This window comes from Neltuma alba, unplaced genomic scaffold (assembly GCF_004799145.2).
Source record: "Neltuma alba isolate B1F8T4 unplaced genomic scaffold, ASM479914v2 tig00005455_pilon, whole genome shotgun sequence".
Classification (NCBI taxonomy): Eukaryota; Viridiplantae; Streptophyta; class Magnoliopsida; order Fabales; family Fabaceae; genus Neltuma; species Neltuma alba.
This window is the reverse complement of record NW_021634116.1, coordinates 15,599-27,395: the sequence shown is the minus strand read 5'-3', so window position 1 is coordinate 27,395 and position 11,797 is coordinate 15,599. Positions and strand designations below refer to the sequence as shown.

The 11,797-nt window shown below is 38.3% G+C and overlaps 1 protein-coding gene and 1 pseudogene across 1 annotated transcript; one reads left to right on the top strand and one right to left on the bottom strand.

The window, feature by feature from the left end:
* LOC114747788 (transcription factor bHLH155-like) lies at positions 1–5,509 on the top strand (annotated as a pseudogene).
* Positions 5,510–5,550: 41 nt separating this feature from the next.
* Positions 5,551–7,722, bottom strand: LOC114747787 (1-aminocyclopropane-1-carboxylate oxidase homolog 1-like). The gene is made up of 3 exons (XM_028936134.1): positions 6,998–7,722; positions 6,596–6,917; positions 5,551–5,983 (listed from the first exon to the last, which is right to left on the bottom strand). Exons 1-3 carry the CDS (start codon positions 7,525–7,527, stop codon positions 5,738–5,740), a joined length of 1,098 nt encoding a protein of 365 aa, XP_028791967.1. The 5' UTR covers positions 7,528–7,722; the 3' UTR covers positions 5,551–5,737.
* Between the last annotated feature and the right edge of the window lie 4,075 nt (positions 7,723–11,797).

Sequence of the window (11,797 nt, the reverse complement as noted above, 5' to 3'; positions counted from 1 at the left end):
TCTAAAGCTCGTAATTTGCAGTCCTTTTCCCTTTTCTTTTCGGCTGCGTTCAGTTTTTTCCCATCCCACCTGAGGAATTTATTATGTACTCTCAGTTTCCGCGCTCTGTCTCGCATCCATGTCGTCCGATATAAGCTAGAGTCTTCAACACTCATTTTCCGTTACAATCTCGGTTGGTGTTTTCTTTCAAATCCGCCTTCAAAAAATTGCGGAGTTTCCGGGAACATTCCATGAGCAATTGCAAGATTTGTGTGCTTAAGCACTGTGCTGTAGTTGTCATTTTCAGTAAGGTGGCGGTTGTTGTTCTCCTCTCGAGATTGTAAATCCTTCACAAGTAAATTTCGGAGCCTGAGGATACTGGACTTCGTGCTTGTTGTGGGAGTAATGGGTACGGATCGTCTGCTACGGCCAACAGTTGGACCGCCATTAAAACGGCGAGCTGGGTTGCGGAGGAAGCAGGCTGGAAGAGGATCTTATAGGGGAAGCTAGAGCAAGGGGATTATCGGGAGTTGGAGGGCCTTTGTTGTTTTCTTTTTTCGCAGAGTTAGTTAATCAATAACCCTTTCTTCGGGGCTTCTTCGGGTCGTCAAAATTCTGAGAAGATGGCTACGAACATACGTCAATTACTCAGAAGTCTCTGTTTAAATACTGATTGGAAGTACGCCGTCTTTTGGAGACTCAAACATGGGGATCGGATGTACGTCAACTTTTCCCTTGCTAGCTCATCCATCGTTTTTTTTTTTTTTGGGTGCCATTGCCAGCTCATCTATTGCGTCTGCTTTTGATTCATATCTCTTAATATTTCGGATGCTGACAATGCGTAATAAAAGGAGTTTAAGTTTCACGTTGCTTTGCATTTTTTGGTTGGGAATTTTACTTGGCCATTTTAAGTGCGGGACAATTTAATAGGATTGGTTATATTTGCTGGATTTTTCCTAATACTCAGAGCCCACGGTAATTTATCAACTGTTAATTGTATGAATGATTTTACAAAGAAAATGTTTGTCCTTTTTTGTTTTGTCCTACAAGTTGGTAATTTATGTGCGTCGGTTTTATCTGTTCGTTAACATGATTCCTGGATGATTAACGTATATAATGCTTATTAATATATAAGGGGACACTGAGTATCGAGATTAATATGGAAATAGTGTTTGCCCTCGAGTTCCTTCTACTTCCATTCAACGAAAACTATGAAGTTAGAAGTAACTCTTTGATGGATACTAATGTCCTTGTGTTTTATCAGGGTTCCCTATGTTGCTTTCCATTGTTGTGCGTTCTCTTTCTGGGCCAAGGATTGCATTTTTTATTGGCATCTTTTAAGCAGTGCATATGCTATATAACAGTCACCTGTGTAATGATCCAGTCTTTCATGCAAAATTTTGTCAGTTGATTTGTTGGTTATATAGTACCAGAGTAGGAAAGTTAAATACCATAGCGTTCCGTTAAATTATTTTCTGGTTGTGGAATTTACTCACAGGATCCTAACATGGGAGGACGGTTACTATGACAACCCTGATCATTATGATTCTTTAGGTAATGAGTGCTACCAGAAGACCATGGAACAGTTTCACAGTGGGAATTTTCCTCACGATCCTCTTGACTTGGTGGTCTCAAAGATGTCATATCAAGTATATTCGATAGGGGAAGGGTATGGCCAATTAATTTAACAAAATGTGGTGTTACTTTAGATTAATTTTATCTATTATGTATCCCATATTTTGTAACCGAGTTAAATTCGATCTACCTTCAGTCCAAAAAAAAAGAAAGAGAAAAGAAAATCGATCTACCTATTGTATTGATCCTTTCCTTTACAGTATTGTTGGACAGGTAGCTCTCACTGGGAAGCATCAGTGGATCTATGTAGATGATCATGCTACGAGTTCTGGTTCGTCCTTTGAGGTAAGGCGCCCTAATTGGTATTTGGTACTTTGTCCACAACTTTCCAATCATTCTCATTTCTTCTCCTTTGGTTTTTTTTATTTTAGTTCGCCGATGGATGGCAATCTCAGTTTTATGCTGGAATTAGGGTAAGTAATCTTCCTTTTTCTTTTATTAAAGTTTAATGGGTTTTGAATTAATAAAATTAATGGGTACTGAAAGAGAGAATTCTTTACATTTGCCTTTAAATTAGAATTACATTACTAAGGATCGTAAACTTTGACAATATTTTAAAAATTGTGCTTAATATGCTTAGTACCTAATGCTTAGTGAAGCTATTATAGTTCTCTGGCTCTGTGGCTCATTGTTATTTTTAACCAGATCAGAGCCATACTTGGCTGCATCCTTAGGCATTAGTTAATAGTTTGATATTGCAAATCTGTGGAGATTTTGATGAGACTTCCGGTGCACTTAGTGTTGGAAAACTAATGATTCTTATGGAGGTTTATTTCCTGGCTTCATTGCTTTAGTATTTGATCTGCATGATGATATTTCATTAATAAAGCCCTGTTTTGCCTTGTAGACAATTGTTGTTGTGGCTATTACCCCACATGGAGTTGTTCAGCTTGGCTCCTTAAATAAAGTAAGATGATTCTAGTCTATTTTTAGTTAAAATATTTAATTGATAATTAATAGCGTGCTTTACCTCTGTCGTCCTTGATGACAGGTAATTGAAGATATGAGAGTTGTAACTCATATCAGAAACATTTTTTTGACCAATCAAGATTCCTTGATAGGCCACGTTCCCAATCACATAAAATCATGTGTGAAGAATTCTCCTCCTCTGGTAATTTTCTGCTCCCACATCTCCCCTATATGTCCAGGCATTTTTCACTTTGCTTCTGGTCTGTAGGGGATACCATGTGCATGTGGTTGTGCATGTTTATACACCCATGTGGCAAGCAATGCAATGACATAATTATCATTTGACCTACATATTTTGAAAATTATCATCGTATATTGTATTTCTTGGTTTTTCAGCCAGATGCACCAACAACAAAATTGTCTTCAAAAATTGGACCTGCTTGCTTGCTTGATACAAAGGAAACCACACGGGGTGAAAAACTGGACATTTTAATGCCCTTTCCATGCTCTGCGAAGAACCTTACACCTCCTTCTGTTTATCAGAAAATGGCTGTTGATGTGACCAAATATGGAGGGCCTGAGTTTTGCAGTGATGAAAGTTTGGTTTTGCTCAAGTCAGTATCTAATATGATGAATGTCGAGCATAAAAAATTTTTAGATAAGAGACCTCTAAATGAGAAGTTTGAAGAGGGAAGCATGGCTCCAAAGATGTCAGGGTGGAATCGGAAAGAAATGTTACGTCAGTGCCACACAATTCAGTTATGGACAATAACTTCAGTGGTTCTGTAGGTCCATCTGAAACAATTGGAGCTGATTTGGCCTGCTTGCCTTCAGACTTTCATGATGTTGTTTACGAAGGTGATAAGTTGTGTTATGTAAATATTAGCCAGAAAGAGGCATTGCCTCTTCGCAGATCTTCAGATGCAAGCTCCCAAAAAGATGCAGAAAGTTCAGAGTTCCAGACTGCACCTTCTTACATGAGTACCTCAAATACACTGTTGAATTTCCCTGCTGGCTGTGAGCTACACGAAGCCCTTGGGCCAGCTTTTGTGAGAAGTGGATATTTTGATTCTGAAGGACAGGTGAATGAAGATCTTACAATGATGGAGATACCAGATGAGATTAGCTGTAGCCGGCTGACTCATGAATCTTGTCCGGAGCATCTTTTGGAGGCAATAGTAGTCAATGCTTGTCATAGTGATAATGACATTAACAATGAACTATCATACTCTGCATTAATGCAGGCTGCAATGATATCTGAAAGAAATCCTGAAGCTTCCATGCACAGTGCCCCAGCCATTAATTCAGAAGGCTATTCAATAGAGTCTTCTCTTGTAAGAGAGGACATATTCCACTCTTTGACTTCATCGTCGTGTCCTAGTTCATGTAGTGAACGGTTTGAAAGATCTTCTGAGCCTGGTAAGAGCAAGAAGAGGGCTAGGCCTGGAGAAAGTGGTAGGCCTAGGCCAAGGGACAGACAACTGATCCAAGATCGTATAAAGGAGTTGAGAGAATTGGTGCCAAATGGAGCAAAGGTAGTTGCCTTTAATGTACATTTCCCAAATTTGTTTAGATTAATTTTGACTTTATACTGTTTTGGTTCCTTTAATGTGGCTGAATAAATTGTGGCAACTTCAACAGTGCAGTATTGATTCACTACTGGAGCGCACAATAAAGCACATGCTCTTTCTGCAGAGCATTACTAAACATGCTGACAAGCTAAATAAATTTACTGGTTCAAAGGCAAAGGTACTGTTTCTAGTAATTCCAAATTTCCAATAGTTTGTCTTTTGGCCCACGTGCTAGGTAGAAATTAACTTACTACAAACCATTTTCCATCAATTTGGAAGTGATATTTGAAGGCTATCGTTAAACTACAAATGAATTGGTTTCAGTCTGTTTGTCCATCTTAAAGTTTTCACCAACATTTCATGCCTTTACGTAACTACTAGTGTAGATAGCAAGATTAGATTTTATGGCTTTATTTAATTGCTATGGCAAGTTTTTTGAGTGATGATTACCCATCAGAAGCTCCATGTTGATTTGCTCCCCGCCATCCAAAGAATCGAATTAAAAACGAGAATGTATCCACATGCTGTATTCCCATCTCTGAACTCCATAAGGGAAACTATTTTGCAGTCGCATCACTTGGAATCAGCTGTTCCTGGATGCTCTAGCTATGAACAGGGTTCGAGCTGGGCAATGGAAGTAGGAGGTCATCTGAAAGTTCATTCAATATTAGTGGAGAATCTTAGTAAGAATGGACATGTGCTTGTCGAGGTATGTTTGAGTTTGAGTTGCAATTTCGAGTTATTGTTAATGATTGATTTGAAATTTAATTGCTCGGTGTCATGGAAGAAGCTGCTCTGTTGAGAAACCAAGGAGTTGGAGATAGTGTACTGTATGCCTAGCCATCATCAGCTGCTGAGCATGTTATTCATATTCTTAATTATGCTTATGCTGCAGATGCTTTGTGAGGAGTGCAGCTATTTTCTGGAGATAGCAGAAGCCATAAGGAGCTTGGGCCTGACAATTTTGAAAGGTGCAACAGAAGCTCAAAGTGAGAAGACATGGATATGTTTTGTGGTTGAGGTAGGATCAGAATATGGTGATGATTTTTTTTCTTCGGGGCAACTGCTCACAATTGTAATCATTTGCTTATTTTCAAGTGGTTGATAAGGAGAAGTGATTTGTCACAGGGCCAAAACAACAGAAATGTGCACAGGTTGGATATATTGTGGCCGCTTGTTCAAATACTGCAGTCCAAGAGTACAGTGCACGCATAATAACTGGTTGGTTCTTGAAAACTTCTTGGCGCGCTTGGTAATGACGTCGGAAATCTTCTGCTCCTCCCCCCTCCGTGACCCAGAAGATAAAAAAGCTGCGTGGGTATGCACGATGGGGTAGGGTAAAGAAAGAAGAAAAAACAAACCTTATCAAGATGTAAAATATTGAGCCTTTATAGTGAGGCAAAGATGGCAACTTTTTTTTCTTGGGTGCTGGTGGGATTGCGACGATGATATTTGCTCAAGAGTTTGACATTAGAAATATACCAATGCGTTGAGGCATCTTAAAACTAGCGTTAATACGAGTCTAAGGCATGTTGGCCGGAAAGAAAAAGTTAAAATGCAAGGCATCAGATTGTGAATAAAGAAGAGATGGAGAGTATATTAAAAGGTGACAAAGTAGTTAAGTGGCAGCTCATTATTCCTTCTCATAGTCTAAAATGAGGGAGGGTCTTGCTGCCGTCGAGGCCTTTTGATCTGTAGTAAGCGAGGTACTCGCTGATGGTAGTTTCCCTGTAGAGAGGCGGGTCAATGGTGGACGTAAATTCCTCCAGGGGTCCATATGCTCTACATTTCTCCCTTGGATATAACAGACAGGCAGCCGATACCCTGGGGCCCACTTGTCCAGCCAGTACCCTATGCTCCACGCTCTTGAACTTGTCATTGGTGATCAGCTAAGCAGCATTAAACAAAACCACATACGTGTAAGCTTTCAAAATCTTAACATATATTAATAATAAACATACTCATTAGTTATGAAGTTTTGAAAGGGAAAAATTACTATGAAATTTCAATAGAAAATATAATCCTTAAAAAAGCTCAATAACAAGAGAGTAATACACAAATGAAAATTTTAATTATATGCTATTACGAGATCTTTATTTTTATGTTCCATTCCCTTCTTGATATCAGATAGCGACTCTCTTTTTAAGATACTACTCATATGTATTTTTTAAAAATTTATATATGGAATAATATCCAATAATTTAATAATCATACAACAATAGTCATGTCAAATCCGTCGGAGGAAAAAAAAAAAAGGTCATGTCAAATCTTTGATCTTACTTTTAACACGTTGCAACTGAAGAACAGTTACGATTCTCCCATATTGATTCAGAATGCCCGGTTAGTTTATGGTTTTAATCAATTCATATTGGAGTTTGTGATGACTGCGTTTTGTAAGATTCAAAGAATAAATAATCTTATCACTTTGATAGAAGAGTATCAGGGAATCATGAATAAAAGAAATTGTCGTTTTCACCGGGGGGGGGGGAAAACCGATGTACCTGCATGAGATCTCCGATGTTGGCCACCAGTGCTCCGGGCACGGGGTTTATGTCAACCCACTGGTCTCGATGAAGAACCTGGAGGCCACCTACGTTATCTTGCAGAAGCAATGTAAGGGACGATGGATCCGAGTGCTTGGTGGTGCCAAATGTGAGATGTGGCTGGGGACAAGGCGGGTAATAGTGACACACCAATGATTCCCTTTTCATGCATCCTAAGCTCCCCAGCCAATCCGCCCTTAGCCCCAGTGCCTCTGACAGTAGTTCCGATACTCTCTCTCTCAGTTTCCTCATATGCTCAATGTACTCGCTCACCGTTTCTCTGCAATATATATGATGAAACATCTGCGTTTAACTCTTGTCTAAGGCTCATATGAAAGTATGAAACAAGCTATTAAATACCTGCATATTTGTGGGAAGGTTTCGGAGTTCAGGGGACCGTCCTGGAAGTCGAAGAGTAAGGTGTCCCTCCAATTTGCGGCTTTGGAGACGAAGAGGTCTCCGTTGCAGAAGTACCTTACTCGTGTCTTGCTGTCTCGGGAATACCATTCCTTCTTCACCTCCCTTTCTTGTTCGTGAAATTCTCTGATTGCTTTAAGCATGTTGTCCATAAGAGGAACTGGGACTCCATGATTCACCATCTGGAAGAAGCCCCACGTTTCTGACGCTTCACGAATTTCCTTGATAACCTCTGTCCGGCGAGAGCTTTCACACCCTTGGAAATCTATCACCGGCACACGGAAGCAAGTAGTGGCAGCATCAGCAACGGAAGAGTTTGCGAGGGACTCCGGTGGATGAATGAGGAACCTAGGAAGCTTTTCAATTCCAGAGTCCACGAGGCCCTTAACCCCAGCTCTGGTCTCTTCAAATTCCTTCACTTCCTTAGCTCTGTAATAGGCAGCGCCGTCTTCTTCCATGGGCATGACTTCCATGATGTTAAAACCAGGTTGAGATAAGTGAGAAGAAGGCCTTGCTTCAATTTGAGACGTAGGAGGCCATTCAATGAACGGTACAAGATGCCAAACTTTGAATGGAGAAAAATACAAATGGCAGGACAGATGCCCCTAAATCTTGATATGAACGCAGTTAAAGTTGCAAAGACAGGCCAGCATGGTGAGATACCCACTTTTGGCCTGTCTCTTGAAGAGACGATCTTTCGACGCTAATTTAATGTAATTTAATGAGCCAAGCATCTCTACACCCAAAAAAAAAAAAAATATTATCTTGAGATATGCTTTTGTTAGATTTTTGCCTGAGTGCAGTAATTTTTTTTCGTGGTCAACAATAATCTGGTTTCGCTCGTACCACAAGGAACTTTTAACAGTTGTGGTTATGAAATTATTGTGATTGCGCATGTTGGCGGCTTAAAGCAGGCAATGCCATTTGAGTTTTTGACTTGGGTTCATTTATGACCCAAGTGTTTAAAAACTGGAGAAGGACCTTCGGTGGGTATATTTTAGTCAGAAAATTAATGAAGGGATCCGATATAATATTAAGGTGCAAGTCCAACAAAATGAAGACACCCAAACTCGCTTTTACTGTTTTAAAAGTAGGGGCTTTCACAGTAGTAATGAAACGGCGGGCATGAAAAGTGGAGTGATGGCGATCGAAAGCTCAAAATCATGTGGGGCAGGAATGTCGGTGTCGCTTGTTTCTTAAATATCAAAGTCACGATCGTCTTATTTACCACAAAAAAATAAAAAAAGTCACGACCGTCTTTACAGTTCAGTTTGTCGTGTTAAAGATGTGCTACCTCAATTAAGCTTTGATTACACGCTAATACGTATCGAGTCACTATATACTTACCTCTTGAGTTATATATATAATAACCGTCCCACGTCATCGCATTGGGCATGCATATATGTTTCATTCACTACTGGGTGTTGTCCAATTACGTACTACGAGTGCAAATGCCGCAGAGATTTTGACTGCTGAGTGTAAGCTAAAATCTTTTTAGAATACCTTAGCCATCAGTGTATATAATTTGGTTCTATATTCCTGTGCATCCGAAGCCAAAAGTGAATTGCCAGACGAGACCCTGGAAGCTGTTGTTAATATAGTGTTGAATGATTAGCTCTGTCACTATCAGCTTATCGGCAAGGGCTCGTGAGAGGAAGACATTCAGATTTGCAGGTAGCCAGATTCTAATGTGTTAACACATTAATTTGCTGCAGCGAGACTTAGAAAGAGGAAGTAAATAAGAAAAAGAAACGAAAGTTACGATGTGAATATGAAGGGACACCATGTTGTGATAGAGTTGTTGGTTGCAGCAGAGGAGATAAGATAGAGGTTGGAACGTAGTGTGGAGTAAAAGCGACAACGTAACGTAATTAATTCAAGTGGGACGCATAAGTGAGGGTTTTGGACATAATACTACCCTCAGTCCTTAATATAAGACTTCGTTTAACTTTTATTTTGGTCCTAAATATAAGACCCTAATCTACTTTGTCTCTAATATTTATGTTTTTTTTTTCAAGATAGTCCTTTTAACAATGGTAGTTCTAGCCAATATACTTAATTAGCAAGGATATTTTAAGAAAGACAACACCTATTTATTACAAATAACTAACTTAACTTTTTTTGTTAATATTCTCAAATTAGTTAACTAGCTCTTATAATTAGGATCGGAGGTAGTATATGGTAAACCCTTTTGAATCATGATCAGTTATATATTCTATATTTGCTTTTTCCGGTGAGAACGACATTGCAGTATCAATCATGGATGGGGGCCATATGAACAAAGAGAGGACGGAGCCCCCCGGGGGGGTCCAACACCACTAATATATGCATGTGTGTGTTAATAAATTTTAGTGCATATAAAAAGGATTCTGCGCCCAATCATCATAATGTTGGGTCTGCTTAAATGTGAGTTCTTTATCAATCGTTTTCAGTTGCTTGTCCATTGGTATCCTCTAGATCCTCCCGTTATTATTAATGTCACATGTGCCACCAATTCATGTTTGTCTTCTTCTTCCACATTCATGCCAGGTGCTCTTTAAACATCATTATTGGGGTTACTCCCATTGAAAATGATAAACACAACATAACCTGGAAGTTTTGTCGCTTCATAGCCTCCAGCCAAATGGTCCAATTATCCGTTGGGTTTTTCTGCGAATCAAGAAGTAATCTTTCAACAGTACATACATATTGACACCACCAATGTCTTCCAGGATTATTCGATCGAGTTCTCTGATCCCCAGACTTTTTGCACCACAAACGGTTGCTGCCAATGAACCTTCATAGATCACAACCTATGTCCTCGGCTGTTGCCGGAGGGTGAGGCGGCTCTCGCTATCGGAGAGATTTGACGCTCGTACGAGGGAAACTCTACGAGAGAAAAGACGCTTTCGCGAAAAGCGACCCTACCATGATTCCTGCCAATACAATACTTGCCACTTGTCGTTTCCTTTTGCGCTTGATGCATACCAAATCATTGATCAGGCTTCTACGTTGCAAAGGGCTTAAAAAAACAACGAATCAAATGTTTGGGTACCACCAATATAATGTATGAATCATGAAAATTAGTGTTATTATATTTACGTCCATTTCATGATGACTAAAAAAATCCAAGGATATGATCCGATCTTGCTTAATCATTGATATCTTTCCCAGCACCAGCTCGAATCGAATTCACGTCAAAGCAAAACTTACGTTATATTAATGTATTTATGGGCCACGGTTTATATTCTTAATCCTCGGTTTATATTCCTAATCCTCACACCTCGTTGTTCTCATTTCCTTTTCCCAGGCAGTGGAATAATTTTGTTTATATAATACACGTGTTATGATTGTACGAACGAATATAATGATGGCATGACTATGAATTAAAAAATAAGTGTTGTGATTCTACCCCAAAACAAAAAAAAAAAATAGTTACATTGTAAAAATATCATCATATCAGCAAAAATAAAAGTCAATTTACTTTGTATATTTTTGGACGTCGAATTTTCTGGTAATTACCATAGCTGCGTCCAATCGCCAGAACGTCAACTGTGTTTTAAAATTGGAAAATCTATCAATTCCCATAAGATCAGTATAATAAAATGTATGGTCAGTGGTGCCACTTGATAATACAACTCATCCTTTGAATTTTGAATCATATATGAAAAATCATGTTTAATTATATATTATAGACATATATTTTTCATTTTTGGTACAAAAGAGGGCAGGGCCCAGGAAATAAATTCAAACCAGAAGGGGATTATATATGTGTTATATATATACTACTTCCAGTTCTTAATATAAGAGTTAGTTGACTAACTTGAATAGTTTAAAAAAACTAGTTAAGTTGGTTATTTGTAATAAACAGATATTGTTGTTACTGAAATATTCTTGTTAATTAAGTGTATTGGCTAGAATTACTATTATTAAAAAGAGTACCTTAAAAAAATAAATATAAGAGAAAAAATAAATTAAGATTTTATCTTTAGAATCAAAATAAAAATTAAAAAAAAAACTTTATATAAAGGATCAGAGGTAATATTATCACTGCAAGTGAGTGAAAGAAGAAAGACTGATCACCATAAAGCTGGCCCAAAAAAATTCACCGTAAGGCGAATGCAAGAGGGGGAACAAAAAGCCAACGACATATTGTGGCCCAGAAGAAATTGGGCCTAATGGAAACACAATAATGATTATGGGCCAAGAAAAGTGGTATTGTCCACCACAACAATATCCGATCACAAAATGATAACGTGACATTTTTTTGGGCCGGAGGCACCAGTTGTCACAGACGCTGTAATTGAACCCAAATAAAAAAGGGGAGCCTTCAAGCTCAGCGCCAGGCTTGTATGGGTAATTGATCAAAAATCAGAAATAATCGATATCAATAACATTAATTAGCATAAAATATAAAATGCATAAAGGGTTCAAGGTTACATTATTTATAAATAATTAATTTTTTTAAGGAAAACTGATAGTAAAAATTTTCATTTATCTTAATTTTAAATATCACGTCACCGCCTTCTTTTAAAGCCAATAATAAATTCAAAATAGTATTTTTATAACACTCAAAACCCAAAGACATTCCTACGTTATAACTTCAAAAAATATAAATGACAAATTTAGAAATAATAATAATAATAATTTATTTATGCAAATTTTTTTTTTGGTGAAAAAAGATGCATCTCTGAGGGACAGGGGCAGGCCGTCCTCTCCGCTCAATCGCTGTAATATTTTGAGTAATCTTGCTGTTCTTCTGCC

Coding starts and splice junctions, on each gene's coding strand:
- LOC114747787 (XM_028936134.1), bottom strand. CDS start 7,527: ATGGAAGTCATGCCCATGGAAGAAGACGGCGCTGCCTATTACAGAGCT. Junction 6,918..6,997: donor ACCTTCCCACAAATATGCAG/GTATTTAATAGC, acceptor TATATATTGCAG/AGAAACGGTGAGCGAGTACA. Junction 5,984..6,595: donor ACATCGGAGATCTCATGCAG/GTACATCGGTTT, acceptor AATGCTGCTTAG/CTGATCACCAATGACAAGTT.